At 43.6% G+C, this 19,917-nt stretch overlaps 2 protein-coding genes and 1 pseudogene across 5 annotated transcripts in view; all 3 read left to right on the top strand.

Annotated features, from left to right (window-relative positions):
- Positions 1-19,917, top strand: part of RNF17 (ring finger protein 17) — a 107,247-nt gene that overhangs the window by 63,888 nt on the left and 23,442 nt on the right. The gene's annotated exons all lie outside the window — the stretch shown is intronic.
- On the top strand, positions 3,047-5,446 carry LOC309531091 (disintegrin and metalloproteinase domain-containing protein 20 pseudogene; annotated as a pseudogene). Its single transcript has one exon. The product of its transcript is annotated as a disintegrin and metalloproteinase domain-containing protein 20 pseudogene (transcript).
- The window catches only part of PARP4 (poly(ADP-ribose) polymerase family member 4), a 49,230-nt gene continuing 35,140 nt past the window's right edge, over positions 5,828-19,917 (top strand). For 2 of the 3 annotated variants that reach the window (XM_082220378.1, XM_082220380.1), the window contains exons 1-12: positions 5,828-6,601; positions 10,282-10,421; positions 10,780-11,008; positions 12,608-12,701; positions 13,281-13,353; positions 13,529-13,636; positions 14,525-14,674; positions 15,137-15,274; positions 15,786-15,956; positions 17,139-17,290; positions 18,075-18,212; positions 19,123-19,221. In XM_082220378.1, coding sequence (XP_082076504.1) covers positions 10,290-10,421; positions 10,780-11,008; positions 12,608-12,701; positions 13,281-13,353; positions 13,529-13,636; positions 14,525-14,674; positions 15,137-15,274; positions 15,786-15,956; positions 17,139-17,290; positions 18,075-18,212; positions 19,123-19,221 — 1,484 coding nt within the window. In that variant the 5' untranslated portion in view covers positions 5,828-6,601; positions 10,282-10,289. The remainder of the gene's footprint in view (positions 6,602-10,281; positions 10,422-10,779; positions 11,009-12,607; positions 12,702-13,280; positions 13,354-13,528; positions 13,637-14,524; positions 14,675-15,136; positions 15,275-15,785; positions 15,957-17,138; positions 17,291-18,074; positions 18,213-19,122; positions 19,222-19,917) is intronic. The other variant, XM_082220379.1, reaches the window with a different exon arrangement.

Consider the following 19,917-nt stretch of genomic DNA (forward strand, 5'->3'; position numbering starts at 1 on the left):
ATAGGACGCACATTTTCCCCTCCAAAAATTAAGGGGAAATGTGTGTGCGTCCTATAGAGCGAATGAAGGCTGCGCCGCTAAGTCCAAAGCCAGAACAGGAAGACGGAGCACTGCGGAGCGCTCCGTCTCGCTGCTCTAGCTTGGGGACGGCTGCGCGCAAACTTCTGCAGGGCAGTGGGGTGCCTTCACCCCGCTGTCCTGCAGAAGCTAGCAAGGCTGTTCCCAAGCCAGAACAGCGAGTCGGAGGGCTCCGTCTCGCTGCTCTAGCTTGGGGACGGCTGCACGCAAACCTCTGCAGGGCAGCGGGGCGCTGCGCTCCAAAGGCTTCAGGGATCTTTGAGGCTGGCGGTGGGGGAAAGCAGTGCTTCGCCCCACCGCCAGCCCCATAAGCTCTGGTGAATGTACCTTGAACGCACTTTGTTTTAGAGGGGGAGAACAAGGGGGGGGGAAATTCCCTGTTCTCCCCCTCCTATGGTCCGGTGCGTCCTATGGTCCGGTGCGTCCAATGGCGCGAAAAATACGGTAGTTGCTTTGGAAGACGATCATCAGGCATCCGCACAACATGACCAGTCCAACAAAGTTGATGTTGAAGAACCATTGCTTCAACACTTATGATCTTTGCTTCTTCCAGTACACTGATATTAGTTCGCCTGTCTTCCCAAGTGATCTGTTAAATTTTTCGGAGACACCGTTGATGGAATCTTTTGAGAAGTTGGAGATGGCATTTATAAGTGGTCCATGTTTTACAAGCATACAGTAAGGTTGGCAGTACAATAGCTTTGTAAACAAGCATCTTGGTTTCACTGCGAATGTCCCGGTCCTCAAACACTCTGCACTTAAATCAGGAGAAAATCGCACTCGCAGAGCTCAGGCGATGCTGGATTTCTGCATCAATGTTGGCCCTTGTGGAAAAATAACTGCCTAGGTCAGAGAAGTGATTGACATTCTCCAACGTTACACCATTGACTTGGAGTTGTGGCACTGCAGAGGGGTTATTTTGTACTTGTTGGTGCAGCACTTTGGTTTTTTGGATGTTGAGTGATAGACCTAGCTTTTCATAAGCTTCTGCAAAGCACAATCTTCGCAGTAGGGCTCTGTTCCGATGGCACAAAGAAGTCACGACAAACTGGTAGATTCGCATCTGCTGCAGCCTTCATCCGCCTTCACAGCCGTTGTAATATACCACTTGTTATCATCCGCCTGTTCTGTCGTTGAGGACTTCTTGGATCATTCTTTGTCTAGCTCCTTCCCTTTGACCTTACCGCCTTGGGGGACCCTGCTGGGAGTACGATATTCCCGACGGCTTCATTCACAGGGGTCATAGGAACATGCAAGCCCACTCACCACGACAAGGTGATGATCCAGCAAGCGGAGACAGTGGTAGTAATGCTATCATGTAACCTTAAAATAAATTTCCATCGACCCTTTCCCCCCCTTCCCCGTTTTGTTCTGTGGTGATTGTGTAATGTTTGGGATCTTTTCTAGATGCCCACCTTCAGCTGGTCCCCACTACTGTGCTATTCAATACCCCTCCCTTATTAAATAAATAGGGACCACATCTCCGCCAAGCTGTAGTTGTTGAGAGGAGGGTGTGCACTAGCAACTAGGCTTGATCATCAATCATAATTTTTCTGAGCAACCTTCAGGAATGTGAATTAACTAAAAACAGATTGGGTGTTGTGGCACATTTAAAGATTCGGATTAATGGCACGAGCTTCCACAGCAGGGGGGCACAGAGAGATGGTAAGGCAACAACATCCCCCCCGTGCCTTTATATAGGGGTCCCCACATACTGGATCATAATATCTGAGGTTACTAGTGCAACAAACCAGATTGTGCCTGAAAACAGTCCCCTAGTCTTCACCCTTTGCCCACTCAGAATCCTGTTTCTCTTCATTCATTGCCAAAGTAAATAAATGAGTGAAAAATGTCCTAACCGTTCCTAGCATGTTTGTAAGGTGTTCACTTAATTTAGAATAAGCTCTAGCAAACATTAGGTACTAGCGGGGAGTGCCCAGCATTGCCCGGGAAGTCAATGGACAAAAAAAGAAAATAATGTATAGTGCAATTTGTGAAATTGTGTGCTGGCTGTGCATGCATGCATGCATCCATCCATCCATCCATACCAACCCAGTATTCCAGCCTGACCTGAAGAGCATTTGACCTAGCCCTAAATAAATTCTTTTGGGAGGGGAGCTACTATTTAATAATTAGGGTTAATTTGGTCTGCCATCTTGGTTCAAAATGGCACAATGTCAGGGAAGGACTGGATGAGGAAGAGTGGTGGGAGCTGCCCACCATGGCTTAGATCCTGGATTGTGGTGTAGGACACTGCAGAGCAGTCTGCAGAAGCGACTGTGCTAGACTAGAGGCAGAGGGTTTGAGCAATCAGGGGGGATCAGGAGAATGATCTGAGACTGAGGGTCAGAGAGGAGTCAGAAGTTGCCCCTGCTACACAGAAAAGGTGTACAGCTTGACTGGCAGCAAGATGACGGTGTAGGCCAGTAGCTCTCTAGCCAGAATGGGAAAATCACTCCTGAAGGTTGTACTTGAGGAGTGCTGCAGGGTTCAAGACTTTATTTTAGAGCAGACTTTGCAGTCAGGGCTGAGCAGACCCAAGGACAATAGTATTCAACACTATTTTGTACACATGGTGAAAATTATGAAAAAATTAAGGTATGTAATTTAATTTAAGGCATATGTACTTTTTTCTATTCCATTGCTAGTATGTGATAATTCAATTAGTGCTTAAATGTATGCAAAGTGTCCTTTTCACAGTAGCATATGAGCATTACTGAAATGACCCTGACAACTGATTATAACCACCATCCATCTGGTGGTCTTTCTAAGTCCTCAAAATCATATGGCAAATCAAAAACTGTTAAGTCTATAAGGTGCTATTAGACTCTTTCTAACTTTTCTTCCTGCTGCCCTGTCAGCCAGCCACCTCCCAGAAGCCTTTTCCTTCCTATGCCATTCTATTCCATTTTTATATTCTAAGCTCCACCCACATTCCACAGGGGAATCTATTTACGTACTATTGCTATGTTCAGAATCCTCTGCCTCTTTTAAATGGAATACAGGCTCCCTCCCATCTATCTGCTAACCTGACAAAGGGCTTCCCTTTCCGAGATGAGGTGCCAGATTTGATGCTTCATGGTTCCTGCTCCATCTTTCTGGGAAGATGACTGGTACTATGGCATGGCTACTTGTGATGCTTTTAAATAATCTCCTGGCTGAGACTAGCGGCCAGACACCACCACAGGGCTTTAGGTATGCCTCTTATGAGGTGACCATCCCAAGGAGACTGAGCATCCGATATGGACAAGAGGAAATCCAGGATGTCAGCTACCTACTGCAGATTGAGGGGAAGAGCCAGGTGGTGCATCTCAGGCAGAAGAAGGGCATTGTTCCTAAACACTTTCCCATCTTCACGTACAATGAGGGGAACCTCGAGGTTGACTATCCTTTCATCAGGGACGATTGTTTCTACAGTGGCTTCATACAGGGCAATCCTAACTCTTCAGCCACCATCACCACTTGCTCAGGAGGACTCAAGGGCGTGTTCCAATTAGAAAACAAGACGTTTGAAATTCACCCTGCCCAGGCATCTGCTACCTTTCAACATGTGGTGTATCAGCTGAGTGAGGACAAAGATGTCACGCGCATGAGGTGCGGGTTGACGGAGAAAGAGCAAAGTCATCAAGAGGCCATGATCCGGGAGGCAGAGCGTGTTGTAGTACAAAGTGCTCCGGCGGGGCGCTGGTGGCCACACATCAGATACGCAAAGGTGGCAATTGTGGTGTCACATGATCAATATGCTAAGTTTAATAATAACAAAACTGATACTGCTTTGACTATTTTCTACGTCGTCCATGCTGCAAATGGATTCTACGAGCCACTTGGTCTTCAGATCTCTCTTGTGGGGCTGGAGATATGGTCAGAAAGGGACCTAATAAATATTAGTGACCAAATGGGGGCCGCACTTCATGCTTTTAATACATGGAGACGGGACACGTTACTTAAACATTTAAAGAATGATGTTGCTCACTTATTTACGCACAAGGATTTTGGATATCGTGTTGGATTGGCGTATGTAAACACTATTTGTACTTCTAGTTGGGCATCCGTTGTCCAAACATCAAGGTCTTCAGATTTGAACTTACTCTCTGTAACATTTGCCCATGAATTAGCCCATACTATTGGTTTGGATCATGATGCAGCAGATTGTAAATGTGACAGGCATAGATGCATTATGTATGCTGCTGCGGTAAACACTGATAAGTTTAGCAATTGCAGTTATGCAGAGTATTACGCATACAGGAACAAGGGTTGCATGTTAATTCCTCCAGACCCTGATCAAATATACAAGTTTGAAATCTGTGGGAACAAAGTAGTGGAAAAAGGAGAGCAATGTGATTGTGGTACCAATACTCAGTGTGAATTGGATCCCTGCTGCCAGCCTAATTGCATGTTGCGTCCAGGTGCCAATTGTGCTTCTGGACAGTGCTGTGTCAGGTGTCAGTACCGTGCAGCCGGATACACTTGCAGAGGGAATATCAGTGTCTGTGATCTTGCAGAGTACTGCAGTGGGGATTCAGAGCAGTGTCCTGAGGATGTTTATGTGCAAGATGGTGCCCCATGCAGTGATGGTGCCTATTGCTATCATGGTCATTGTACTACTCACAATGCACAGTGCAAAGCCATCTTTGGCAAGGATGCAACAGTTGCTGCAGAGAGTTGTTACAAAATCCTGAATGCTCAAGGTGATCGCTTTGGAAACTGTGGTTTTAGGCGTGGTAGATATATTAAATGTAATGCTGATAATACTCTGTGTGGCCGAATCCATTGTGATAATATTCGTGGATTACCTTCTTTGGCAGAACACAGCACCCTAATTCAAACATTTGTTGGTGATACTCAGTGCTGGAGTACAGACTACCACAACGCACTGGGGAGAGGTGATATTGGAGCAGTGCAAGACGGGACTCCTTGTGGCATGGGTATGATGTGTATTGATGCAGAATGCAAGAACGTGTCCCTCTTGAAGTACGATTGTAATGTCTCAATGTGCAATAACAGGGGAATATGCAACAACCATAAGCACTGCCATTGCAATTATGGCTGGGCTCCTCCTGACTGCCTAAAGGAAGGTTATGGTGGCAGCCTTGAAAGTGGACCAACTTCAAAAGACTGGAGTGGTATCGTTATGGGAACTTTTGTAGGAAGCGTATTATTTGTTTCTGTTGCAACTCTTGGTGTTAGTATGGCTTTGTATTACAGGATTGCGCTGAGAAACCACCTTCGAAGACTAAGTGCCAGTATCAGCGCTGGAGGAGAAACCTCAAGCGATCACAAAAGCTTGTAGAGTGTTGTATCTGAGAGTGTTATATAACATATAGTGGAATTCATAAGCTTTGAATAAAGGTGTTGTTTTTTGAGAAAACCTGCTTGTTAATTCAGTCTGTATCATACATAAATAACTGATTCATCCACAAACAAAAAACGTTTGCTGTATGTTAGGTCTGTCTCTGTGCTTTAACAGAATTCTTTTTTTCTATCCTAGAGTGGGGGCAGGAGAAAATCTGTGCTGTAAAATGATTGGCTATGCACTCTGAATGAAATCCACAAATTAAACAGGAGGACTCCATACCTATAGAAACCAATTTAAGCCATTGTATTTTTAAAAATGCTTCAGTTGTACAGGGATAGGATCATACCCAAATCCTCTAATTTTCACAGTTATTATGCTAGTAAAGGTAAGGGTACCCCTGACTGTTAGGTTCAGTCGCGGACGACTCTGGTATATACTGTACTGTATAGTAAATTCACACTAGTCCAGCAAACAACATTGCAAAAGTGAAAGCGATAGCAGTGATAGCACTAAATGTTAGTGTTGAAATGAAACAGCCTGCCTACCATTATATTTAACGATCACAAACAACAGAGTTTAAGCACCGATTGTGCAAATACTAAAAACACAGCGCTCACGTAACTTGAAAAGTCCAGATATTCTGCCCCAAAGGCTTATTTATTCGGGTGTAAATCAAAAGCCCGGCAATAAAGCTGATAATGTCCAGTTTGCAAAATTGCATGCTTTTCTTAAGCCCTTAAATAAGAGGCAGTTGGGAGCCTTCTGATCTCTGCCTTAGCAGATTGTCCCAAAGTGATTAGCTCTTTCAGTGCAGCCCTGGTCAGCTGCCCGAGGCTTCCGCCACACAGCCTTAAACTCCAGCTTCTGCTATCATCATGACCCAGCAGCGATGAAAACATTAATCCAAGTTCAGATCCTGGCCCTTCCATTGCTTTTGCTTCGCTGGTGCGGGCCAGTGCTGACTCCTGATTGGAGGCCGGCTTTCCCCCTCCGGCAGCGAGGTTGCAGCGGCCCCTCCTGGTATCCGGCGCAACCTCGGGGGCGTGAGCCTTGTCGGAACCAGGAAGCGAGCTGCTGCCAGGGCTGGGGCGGCAGGCAGCAAGCAGGCAAGGTGCTCTTCTTCGGATTTCCTGCCTCGTCCTCGTTTCTGATTTCCAGGCGGAGCAGATCAGTTAACGGTGCCATCTGACAGAGGAGGAAGGGTTGCCAACTTTCCTGTCCGGCAAGGTTCTTGCGCCTTTTATTTACTGGTTGTTGCATGGCATCAGGCACCGCTTTCGCTTTCGCTGCAGGCCGGCGGGGGGGGGGGCAGGGAAGGGGAAAGGAAAAAAAGCCCCACCCACGGAGATTTTGCTCCTTGTCCCGCATTTGTATTAAAGGCACAGGGATAAGGGCGCTGGCAACTTTGTGAACGGGTCCTGTTTTCCCTCTCGGGGTTGCATTTTCTTCTGTTTCGCTTCTCTTTGGGTCAGGCGGTAGGGATAGGGAACCTGCCGACTTCCCGATCGTGGGCGTAGCCGGGATTTATGTTAGGAGGGGCTGAGCACCCATCTGTCATCATCCTCTCTCTGGCTCTGTCTAGCAGATTCGGAATGAAAAGTCTCACTCAACAGCAGTTGTTTTAAACCACTTCCTTTTGACTCCCGAGTGCTCACAAAACCCTGTCAAAATCTTTCTACAATTTCTACTTTTAGTGGGGGCAGCTGCCCCCCCCCCCGCCCATGCTCACCATGTAGCTGAACTAGAACTCCCACCACACCTAACTTTGCAGCAGAAGATATTCCTCCAAAATTTTACTGTAAACTGTATTTCATTAAAAAAAATTATACTGCACATATATCTCTATCTATCTATCTATCTATACACACACACACACTGACCAAACTGCGGGAGGCAGTGGAAGACAGGAGTGCCTGGCGTGCCCTGGTCCATGGGGTCACGAAGAGTCGGACACGACTAAACGACTAAACAACAACAACAACAATACACACACACACACAGACACAGGTGGCGCTGTGGGTTCAACCACAGAGCCTAGGACTTGCCAATCAGAAGGTCGGCGGTTCGAATCCCCGCGACGGGGTGAGCTCCTGCCAACCTAGCAGTTTGAAAGCACGTCAAAGTGCAAGTAGATAAATAGGTACCGCTCTGGCGGGAAGGTAAACGGCATTTCCGTGCGTTGCTCTGGTTTGCCAGAAGCTGCTTAGTCATGCTGGCCACATGACCCGGAAGCTATACACCGGCTCCCTCGGCCAATAAAGCAAGATGAGTGCCGCAACCCCAGAGTCGGTCATGAGTGGACCTTATGGACAGGGGTCCCTTTACATTTTCATATATATATATATATCCCAACACCCTCGAAGCAGTTTACAAGAATAAAATCAGCACAAAAAAGTGCAACCATAATTTAAAACATACAAAAACTGAAAACCACAATAGAATAGTGTAAAACAAATTAAAATTCAGAAATTGACAGAGTGTTGCTTTCTGCTTAGAAATGCATCTCTTTATGTTGCTTCCTTTGTAAGATGTATTTCAAAAACGTGGGTGTGATGCGGTTGTAGCTGGCCTGTGGGCTTGCTGAACTACAACCCCCGTCATTCCTGGTTATTAGCTCTGCTTGCTGGGGCTGATGGGAGCTGAAGTTCAGCTGCCCAAAGGTTTCCCATCCCTGATTTAAAGTACAGTAAATGACGTATAGACAGTTTTACACCAGAAATGTTTAAGTCTTATGGGAGCAGACTGCAGCGTAAGTTTGTTCAGGGCTATTTCTAGAAACTTTGGGAGCTAATTAGCTCCAAGGAAATTTGTTCTAAATTTAATGTTTGTATTGTTCTGCTGTTTCATTTGCTGCTTTAGGAGGAAGGGCAGGATAGGAAATAAATAATATTTTTCTACAAATAAAGGTTGGTGCTCACACATTGAGATCCAAGGTATTTCTTTGAGCTACATGAAGCTACATGAGGATAGATTATCTAGGGACAATCTCATTATAGGCCATTTTGGACTTTACTTACAGCCCAATTGTCTGCCTAGGTACTTGGGAAAAAGCTGCACTTTATACTCCATTATAAAATAGCCTGTAAACCGGTTTTTGAAGGGGATGGCTCTTTTGGTTAGTTATATTAGAAAAATTGTTCACTGGTGCTCTCACAGTGTAAAACTGCATCTTAGCAACTGTAGTATGTGAATTGCTGTAGTCTGTGTCCTGCATGGAGCCTTTTGTGTAAAAGTGCATGCATTTATATGCATAGGTACTAGAAACAAGAAGCACCCACAATTCTCCCACACACCTGTATATGCTTACCTGGAAGTAAGTTGCATTGAATTCAGTGTAGTTTACTTCTGAGTCAACATGTGTAGGACTGCATTACCAGGGGGAAAACCTGCTTTCCACCTATGGTTATATACCGTAGTTATCAGAGGACTAGCTGGATTGCAGTGCAAGCATCAAAAAGTATTCTGGCACCACAAAGACTAGCACACTTACGTAAGTTTTCGTAGACCAGGATCTACTACGTGATTAGATATCTGAGGCATTATCCTAAGCTGACAGGTATATCTGGTGGGGTTGGTTGCAAGCAGCGAAGTGAGAGAGAAATGAAATGCACACATGATCTACTGTGACAGTTATGGTAAGGCATGTAAAATAGTTTGGTGACATCCATTATCTTGATTCAAGCCACAGGTGATAGATTTAAACTTCCTTGAATGTTGTAACTCAGCCATTTCATGCTGGGCTCCCCCTTTCCAGTCCCTATGTGCAGCGATAGCCATTTGTCAACAGTGTCCTGGGAGGTTTAAATATATTTCCATTAGTTTTTGAAAATTCTGGTTTCAACTGCATGTACATTTGTTTGTTTGTTTGTATTTCTGTACCACCACATCATAAAATATCACGATTAAAACAATACAGATAATCATTAAATGACTGGCTGATCAAAATAAATAAAATTAAATGGCTGAAAATTCCTGTCGGCGTAATAAAGTATTAGAGAGATTCCTGAAAGTCCACAGTGAGGAAGATGCCTGCAGAATCTGTGCTGGAAGAGTGTTCCACAGCATGTGACCAGCAATACTAAATTTGTGTCCGTTTATTATTATGCCTTCTGTAGAACACAGAAGGGCTTTGCTGGTATGGATCACACTGGAATACCAGCAGGTGAACAAGACCTTGATGTTGTGGCTGACGCATTTAGGTTCTGTGATTAGGGCACAGATTTGACAGCTGTTTTTGTTGAAGGGTCTGAACTCAAATCTTCAGATTTTTACATCATGAGAAAAGCGGAGTGGAGGGAAGAGTATCTTCTCTTTTCTTCGCTTTGAGTAGGACCTCAGGATGGGGTGACTTTTTCCTGTGCAAACCAGGCTATTATCAGATTATGCTTTGGAGAGCAGGAGACTAATGTGGACTAGTAAAAAGCTTTAATTAATGTCAGGTTTGGATGTTTCCCATATAGAATTTCTATGATAAAGATGTCATGGAGGATAGGGACCTAGAAACAGATTAAGAGGAAATGACAGGCTCGCATTGAATGGGTGTTGTGGGTGTTGTTCGGTAACTTGAAAACCATACCTCCTTTACCTATATAAAGATTCTGGGACACTGAGGTCCAGTGCCGAGGGCCTTCTGGCAGTTCCCTCACTGTGTGAGGTGAGGTTACAGGGAACCAGGCAGAGGGCCTTCTCGGTAGTGGCACCTGCCCTGTGGAATACCCTCCCATCTGATGTCAAGGCAATAAGCAACTATCTTACTTTTAAAAGACACCTGAAGGCAGCCATGTTTAGGGAAGTTTTTAATGTTTAATGCTGTACTGTGTTTTTAGTATTCGGTTGGGAGCCGCCCAGAGTGGCTAGGGAAACCCAGCCAGATGGGCAGGGTGTAAATAATAAATTATTATTATTAGTTTGCAGGATGACAGTGAAAATTTTTGCAAACTGCATATTCTTCGTGAAAGTGAAAAAATTATCCGTTCCGGAAAAGAGCAGACTGAATGGCTGCATTAAAGAAAACGGTGGGCAGATTAAATTTGTTTTAAATCATGAGGTAAGTTTTAAATGTTTAGTTCTTTGTTGTAAACAGAGGTGTAAAGCAATGTAGCACTTTATGCTCTGGCTGCTACTGCATTATTGAAGGGATCTTATTGATCATTATTGATGCTATTATTGATGATCATTATTGATGGGATCTTATATATTTTGCTTATATGTGGCCTTAGGAGGATATGTGCCTCAACGGGGGGATTCTTAGGATTTCTCTATTACTTGGGTTTGGTATGACACCGAGTAATGGTCTGGGTAGTGTAGTGACTGTTGCCTCAAGATTCTTTTTGTGTGTAGACCCACAATATGTTCCTTAGTATGAACAGTTCATTTTCTAAACTGAACCCCTCATTACATTTTAGTGTACTCATGTAGTCACTGACGACACTACTGCACTCAGCTCCATTCATCTGAAAGCCATCAAGAAATATCAGCTGCCCATTGTAAGTGCTGATTTCATATGGAACTCGGTTAAAGAAAGAAGACTTTTACAGGCTGATGACTACGAAGCCCAGCAGTCATGGAGGGAAAATTCTCATGGACTAGAGTCCTCCTCAGAAGATGAGTTGCTGTCGGAACACTCCTCTGGAGGTAGAGCATTTTGAAGTCTATTAAACTAGAATAAGATTGTGCAAATTGGTTTCTGTTTGCTCAACTTATTCACATTGCAAAAAAAAGAAAAAAAGGATTTTGGGGTGCAGAATTTCTGTACTAGTAAATAGAAAGCTGAAGCTGGGCAGGGGCCGTAGCTCAGTGTTAGAGTGCATGTTTTACGTGTGAAAGGTCTCAAGTTCCATCACTGGCATTTCCAGGTAAGGCTAGAATGATTGGAGGGTGGCAACATGAGAACGGGCCTTCTCTGCAGTGGCTCCCTGTCTGTGGAATGCTCTCCCCCTGGAAGTTCACCTGGCACCTTCATTATGCACCTTTAGGTGCCAGACAAAAACATTCCTTTTTAACCAGGCCTTTGGTTGATTCAATTTAAATCCTGTGCCCTTTTAAAATGTGTTTTTTTAGGGGGGGGGTCTATTGGGTTGTTGTTTTTATTTTTATTGGGTATTTTGTGGTTTTATATCTTGGTTTTATTCCGTGAACCTTCCTGAGACCTCTGGGGTATAGGGCGGTATATATATTCAATAGATAATAATAGTAATCCTAGAGAGTCATTCAGTATAAGCAACACTGAGCTTGATGGAATAGGGAAGTACTTTGATGTCAGGCTGTTTTCTTTGTTCCTAAGAGTACCCTGATAACAATTAGGCACCAGGCAGAAACATTCCTCTCCTCCCAGGCCTTTAGCTAATTCTGTAATATATGGCCTGTTGAACTGTGTGTGTGTGGATAATGCTTCTCTTTGTTATTACATTATGTATTTTTGTGTTTTTATACAGGCGGTGACCATTTTGCGCAGGGTTCTGTTTCCAGTCCCCATGCGCAGTGAAGTGCGCATAAGCCTGCTCCGCCCTGCCCTCTTCCACCTCCAGTCTGGCCGACCCCTGTTCTGCCCTGCCCCACTTCTGCCCCTGTTCTGCCATCTTCTGGGTCCAAAAGGACCCAGGCATCAGCAGCCACACATCAATTGGACACACACAAAATGGCCACCGCTTGTATTTTAAACCGCCCTGTCATTCCCGGATGAAGGACAGTATAGAAATTTAATAAATTTAATAAAATAAATATTTAATATCTCTAGTGACAATAGGCTCAAACATGATACACGATACAGATGAAAAGCCAAGGAAATAAGAAGGTGGTCTAATCTTTTCCTTTGTTTGTGAAGTGGCATGGACAGCTGTTGTGTCTCATTGGAGGGCAAAAGGGAAAGAGTAGGTTTACTGCAAATGGCAGGATCTGTCTACTGTTGCAGGAAGATAATGTGTCTTGGCAGTGGTTGAGGGAAAATGGCAGCCCACATCTAGTTAAACCCTAAAATTAGGTGGGATCCAAGCGCTGAGCTGTATGTTGGTGTCTGGGAACAAACCAAGCAGCTTGCTTTCTACAGGGTAGTTTGGTGGGCTGAAGTGAAGCAAAATCATTTACCGTAATACATCTCTCACCGAAAACTGCCTTTCAGATTCTTACTATCTTTCTTGATTTTTGAGATTTATTAGTTGTGGTTCATATACATGAATGCTAATTCAAAAAGCAGCTGGTGGGCATAAGAAAAATAACTACTGTCTTAATAAATAGTTTACGAAGATGACCACTTAGAAAAGAGGACTCCTGGAAAGAATGAATGGAACAGCAGCAGGGCTCAGGACAGCAGCAGTGTGGGTGAGCTAAGGTAATTTTCTTGGCTTTTCTGGCTTCTGTTTTCTCACTTAAAGAAGGACAGACATTCTCTCCCTTTGGAGAGGAATTCGGTGCTCAGGGGTAGAGCAAATGCTTTGGAGGGAGAACATCCAAGGTTCCCTACAGCTGCTCTGTTATTAGAATTGGCAGGATCAAACAAGTTTGTGACTGGCCCAAGATCACCTCCTGAGCTTCATGGCTGATTTGGGATTTTAATCCTGGTCCTAGTTGAACACTTTAACCACGACACTACCCAGTATTAAGATACCATACTTTTCATATGGAACCCTTGGCATATTTAAATAAGCAAGCAAAATGCAAAAAGAAACCTGCCTTTGTTTGTTAGCACTTTTAAGCAAAATAAAACTCAATCACACTCTTGTTCCTATGCAAGCCTTCACCACTGACTTTTGAAAGAGTTCAGAAGTCTTATATGTTTCCATTAGGTGGCTGACTTTAATACTGTAGGCTTACGGTTTACTCAGAAGTGAATCCTGGTGGGATGGACTGCAGCCTCAGTTGCATTCAGTAATAAAGAGTCTGCTCTTGCTGTTTTTTTTATTGGTTCCAGATCAAATAATGATGAAAATGTTCCTTATTTCCCTGAAGGCTTTGTGGTTGCAAAGTATGATGTCCTTGAACAGGTAAGAACTTCAATATTGCTGATGGTGTTAAATGGCTTTTGTTTGACTTTTTAATTATTTTGTGAAGCTATGCTGCTTTGGTTAGTTTAGTTAGGTTAAAAACTTAATCGAATAAATGAGTCTGATAATGCCTACCAAATAGAAATGCACTTAAACACCTTTTTCCCCGCCCCAGGTTACGGTACCTGGCAGGTATGTGGTGGTTGAACTTCAATGCTCTCAGCAGCACTGTGATTATCCTTTCTGCATAAGCACATGCTACAGTCAGTTGGATGGGAAAGAGGTAAGTTGGGGTGGTTGTTATGATCATGCATTAGTTTGTTTCTTTGATGTTGTGAATGCTCTTGAATGAGAGAGGTGTCGTACGTTGTGTTATGCTCTTGCTTAATTTTCTGGATTTTCTTTCCCCCCTTCTTTTAAGTAATAATAATAATAATAAATGTTAATTTTATTTTACTCTGGGTGGCTTCCAAAGTATATAAAAGCACTAATAAAACATTGCACATTAAAAAGCTTCCCTGTACAGGGCTGTCTTCAGATGACTTCTAAAGGTTATATAGTTACTCATCTCCTTGACAACTGATGGGAGGGTGTTCCACAGGGTAGGTGCGACTAGTGAGAAGGCCCCCTCTGAACTGATTCACTTCTCACAGTGAGAGAACTGCTAGAAGGGAACTGCCAAATCTCTGTGTCCCGGTTGAATGATGAGGTTGGAGGCGCTCCTTCAGGTATACAGGGTCGAGGTCATTCAGCACCAACACTTTGAATTGTGCTAGGAAATGTCGCCTTATACCAAGTCAGATCATTGGCCTGTCCAACACTGTATTGTCCACACTGACTGGCAATGGGTCTCCAGGATTTCACACGAGGGACCTTTCCAGTCACGAGCATAAGCCTGTCTAGCAGCCGATAGGGCCGCCTTTTCTACCCTGTGACCTAAGAACTGTCGCAGAACAATTCCCAGGGTTCGCTGCTTGCAATCACATTTGGAGCAGGTTTGTGTGTCTTCTCAAACCCACAGCTGGATGCCTCACAGCACAAGGAAAACTAGAATTTAAGTTTGTCTCAATGCCAGGATAATTTATGAGAAATGTCTCTCTTTTTGTGATTCTCTTCTCCCCTCCCCTTAAAAAATAATAATACTTGAATTGGGACACTCTTTTGTTCTCAGTTCAAGAAACGATCTATACCAGCAAGGACTTCTGAAGAGGCTAGAATGGTCTATGAGCTTTGTACTGCAAATCTGAAAAATCAGAATTACCAGTTCAAAGAAGGTTTTCCCCATGAAGCGGAATATTTAGCTTCAGAAAAGCTGCAAGAGGTTAGTGTAATTTTTTTAAGGATTCAGTTTTCTGTGTTTTTAGCAGTCGCCTTGAGTCCCATCATGGAAAAAGGCAGAGTATAGATAAATATATAAGAAGAACAACAACAACAAGAAGACAAAGTCAGATTCTGATTTGCTTCCCCCCTGATGTGGCAAAATCACATGAGGGGAAGGAGCCAAACAGGCCCTTAAGAGCAGCATGCATCAGTATGGCAATCATTCATTTTAAACCAAAAGTTATTGATAGTTAAGGTTTAATGTGGCATGTGAACTGGGACGTTAATTCATAGAATCATAGGCTTGGCTGCTTTTGTTCCTATTTTTAAAAATATTAATGCCGTTCTGAAGAGAAATGTCAGTTATTGAAATTCACGACATGTTCTCTGTTAGCTCTGTTTTTAAACCGCTATTTACCATTGAGCACTTCCGGGTGGCCTGATCGCATTGGTATGTTTGCAGGTGCTTATAGCAGAAGCCACAAATTCCAGCTCTTTGCCTGAAACAGTCAGCAAGTTTGTGGAACTGATCTGGATTGAAGCACTGGGACACCTGACTCCGCTGCTGGCTAAACCAGTAACCGAACTCAGCCTCAACGATGTAAGGCAATCCCACTTGCAGACATTGGCTCACAGAGAGCCTTTAATTCCCTCAAACGCCAACAGAAATACAATGCCAAGCAAATGCGCTTTCTGTTTCTGGATTGTGACAGCTAGTGTTGCTGTGATAGGTTTGTCATTAAACGTGTTAATGGTTTATTTCTATGAAGGCAACCTCTCTCTCTTTCCTTTCTGTTCTGGCTACAGCCTCCGTAAGTGCATGTCCTGCTGTGTGGAAGTAATTCTCTTGTGATGGAATCCCTTGTAGCTGTGCCCCCCCCCCCCAATCCTGCAAACTGTAGTGTAACCCCCACCAAGCTACAGTTCTCAGTACCTTAATAAACTACAATTCCCAGGATTCTTTGAGGCAGGCAGGAATGTGCTTTAAATATATGGGATGTATATGCACCCTTAGCCCTCCTTGTCTGTCTCTCTTCACATTTGTCTGAGTCTTTAAAAGAAAGAAGGCAAGAAAGAAAATAACACATTTTTATACCACATTTTCTTAAAAGGTGAGCAGAGCAGAAGGTATTTTGCTCCGAGCAAGGAAGGCCGTGGATGAATTGGAATCTCCGAAAGAGAAAACGGAGATAATGTCAGAGTTTTATAAAATCATACCTCACAAAATTATGGATTATGACGTAACCAGAAAGTTGTTATCTACCAAGCACAGTCTCTGTCAGGTAACGTTGTTGAATCTGACCTTTGCTTTCAGTGTATCCTATGTATAACCAGAGTTTGAGTGTGTTGTGCTCAGGTGGGGAACCTGTAGCCCTTCAGATGTTTGTTTCATTTCATTATTTCAAAAATGTATGTACTGCTTAATTACAGTTGTCTCTAAGAGGTGCACGGATGACTCAGCAAAATTAAAAATGTGGTAAAACTATAAAATTTATTTTAAAAGCCTGATGGAATAAATTTCACCCCTCAAATGAGCAGAAAATATGATTCTATCCTCTTTGAACAATAGAGAGTTCTTATGCTCCAGAATTCCTGCGGGCTTTGGTCCAGAACACAGATTTGAAAGTATTTGCCAAGAGGGAAAACATTTATGCCATCATAATGGTGTTTGTCTGGTGCTCCTTTGAGCATTTCTTGGAGGGTCCTGTCGGCTTGTAATAATAATTTTTTTTTTTTTACACCCTGCCCATCTGACTGGATTTCCCCAGCCACTCTGGGCAGCTTACAGCATATATGAAAACGTGTGTACATTACACAGAAACAGTTCTGGCACTATATTTGGTGCCCAAGCATCATTTGGGGGAAGCCTAGTACAAATTTGCAGCAAAAAAACCTTGCCACATGAGTTCCATGATCCCATCCCATATATTCAGTCTTATGAGTTACAAAATGAAAATTTCTATTTTAATTATGAAATTTACATTTCTGAAATTTGCTCCATGTTGTCACTGGGGATTTTCTCAGTTGAAGAAGAGTCATATGAAGCTTGCTGACTAATTTGTGGGTGTTTGGTTGTTCAGTTGATGATTTGGTTTTTTCCACCCCCAAATGCAGAAGTGGACAAGTTTGGCAGGTGGCCTCTTTTGCCCACAGGGATCTTCTGAAGCCCCTTTCAAAGTGTTGTCTTGCTCAGCACTTTGGGGAAGGGCTTTGCAGGTATTGCTGATTGGTGGTGTCTATAAGTTGCCTCCAAGTTTTGACTTGAGTTCATTAGCCCTGAGGGTCAGAGGCGCCCAATCCCTGGTCTTAACAGATTTAAAAAATATTATTTGTTGCATATATTTCCTCTGAGGTAAGCTGCTCTTGGGCCTACAGACAATGAGCAGAATGTAAATTATAATAAACAAATAAAAGCTTTGTTTTGGAAATACAAACACTGAATGTTGCTATATTATTTTTTATAGCTAATCAGGGACATGCTGAACGTTCATGAAACAAACATGTCAATTCCTAACCCACCGTCCCTTTCCAAGTACCGAGCTCTGAGATGCAGGATATGTCCTGTCTTTGGAGAAGAGTTTCAGGATATTGAAGAAAAGATGGACCAGTATACTGGGTGAGTTTCAGTTGTGATGTGTAATTTCTGGGTTGTACTACCCAGATTCAGTAATCATTTTTTAATGCCGTAATATGATTTTGAAGGACCTCAAAGAATCTTTTCTTAAATATTGACATAGGTGGTAGATTCAAAGCATTTATAAAAACCCATGTTAATAGGAAAACACACTTACTCTAAGAGCCTGGCTTCAAAGGCCTCTGCGTTTAACTTCAGAGAAAAGGTCTGTTCACACTAAACTTCACTAAATTTGTATAGAACTCTAAGACATGGTTTACAACAAACCGTGAGTCATCTCACAGAAATGCAAACAAGCGATGGCTAGTATCTTATGCCTTGGTTGCGTGACAAATGTCTTGGTGCCCCCCTAAAACATAGTTAATCAGCCAAACCATAGTTAAAACAAACCATCATTCATTAAACCATCAACAAACTGGATTAGTGCATCCAAACAAATCAAGCTTTGACTAATAAACCGTGGATTACTGTTTGTGTGAACCAGACCACCGTGAAGATCATTGGACTACTGGAAACAAATACAGACAGACAGAAACACACAAACATTCTGGGTGAGAACTATTGCTCTACGAAATCTTGTGAGACATGAAATATGTAACATGTATAAATCACATGTTCCTCTAAGGAGAACCTCGGGCATATTCAATGCCTGTGGCAAAATGCTCAATCTCATTAAGTGACTCTGTGGCCAGAATAAATCTGGGGGCATAAACTGGGGGGGAAATGCATTTTGTGAACATTCTATTCGTTTTAAATTTTCTTGCAGTGAACATCCCGTAGAAGTTTTGGAGATCTATAGAGTAGGCAGAATGATGGAAGTAGCAGCTTTCGAGAGCCACCTTGGCAATGTCCAGTCTTTATACCACGCTTCGTCTGTTCACAACTTCGTTGGAATCCTCTCCCGGTAATGGCGTGCGTCATGGTCTGTCTCAGCTTTGCAGGTGGTTTTCTGCTGTGCATGAGAGGCAAGAAGGCAACAGAGCCATTTGGCCAAAGGCTCAGTTATCTTTCAGTGACAATGGCCGCATTTGGACAGTCCAGTTCTACCTTAATGTCAGGATATGCACAAACCGCATGCACCCACCCATCCACACCCTTGTTACTGCTTCCTCTTCTGTCTGTGCAGGCCGTGAAGCAAACCCAAAAGCTTCCCATTAATGTCCAAAGAGGGAAGTGTGGTTTACTGACACCCCTGTGCAGGCAATGTGTGTCTGCAAGCTGTAAGTGGGAAAGTGTGGTGGAGTGGGGCAGCCCATCTCTCTACAGTCCTTATCCATTGATGGTGAAGAATGAGGGAGATAACTAGACTCCACACAACCTGGGCTCCTTTGTGTCTGTTTATCCCTTCCCCCTTCCCTTTCCCAATATTGATACACATATTATTAGTGTAGAAAAACTGTGTGTCAGTATGTCAAGGTGCTTTACCTCAGAGGTGGTGAACCTGAGGCCTAGGGGCTGAGTGCAGCTTTCCAGTTCTCTGTCTCTCTAGCCCTTGGAACTTTCTCCAGGCTGCATCCCTCCTCACTGAGCCAAACTCCTCACCATCCCTTCTCTGCACCCTCCTGCCTTTGCCTTGCCAGATTGTGTCCTTGCACTGTGGCAATGCCTCTTGCTTGCCCGGACAGAGGATGGAGAAATTTGGGTATGTGCTTAGAAACCTCCCGGTTTTTGCATGGCTCGAATACATACAAGAGCTCTGTCGTCTTTTGCCTCTGGCCTTCCTGCCACTGCCTTGCGGCCTATGATGGAATGCGTCCCTCAAGCGAAAAAGAAAGATTCTCTACCTTTACTGTGTAAATCTTCCGCTTTTCTAGGGGACTGCTCTTGCCAAAGATTGTCGTTGAAGAGCATGGCGTGGAAAGAACGGATTGTGGTCACTTGGGCAGCGGCATCTATTTCAGCGACTCCATAAGGTCTGCAGTTCTTTGGCAATAATAACAGTTGAGATCTTATCATGCCTTGCCTGGTGGGGAGTGCTATGTGTGTTGCTCCTGTTGTTGTTGTTGTTATTACTATTAATTAATTAAATTTGAATACCGCCCTTCACCCGAGGATCACAGGGCAGTTCACAACATAAAAATACAAAATGAGGACACAGAATACATAAAAAACAAGCACAAACCAATAACAAGCACATTTAAAAGGGCATAGAATATTAATCAGCCCTTGTTGAAGAGAAACATTTTCATTTCTCCTAAAGATATGTAATGAAGGCGCCAGGTGAATTTCCCTGAGGAGACCATTCCACAAATAGGGAGCCGCCCCAGAAAAGGCCCGTCCTCACGATGTCTCCCTCTGGACCTCTTGCTTCTGAGTAAACTTAAGTGCCGCTTCACATGCTTTCCCCACAGAGAAATCCGTTTTGAGAACCAGAGTGGAGTATCAGACTTGGGCTGCATACATAGCAAACATTGAAAGCACATGATTTCCCCTAGAGATTCCTGGGAACTGTGGTTTGCTAAGGGTGCTGGGAATTGCAGCTCTGTGAGGGGCAGCGTGAGACCAGTGACATTAAATTTGCGTCCATTATTTTGCCTTATGTGGAATGCAGAATGGCATATGCACCACACTGGAAGGTGCATTGATGAGTGAACCCTTGATGTTGTGAC

This window comes from Podarcis vaucheri (genome assembly GCF_965113315.1).
Source record: "Podarcis vaucheri genome assembly, chromosome: 4".
NCBI lineage: Eukaryota > Metazoa > Chordata > Lepidosauria > Squamata > Lacertidae > Podarcis > Podarcis vaucheri.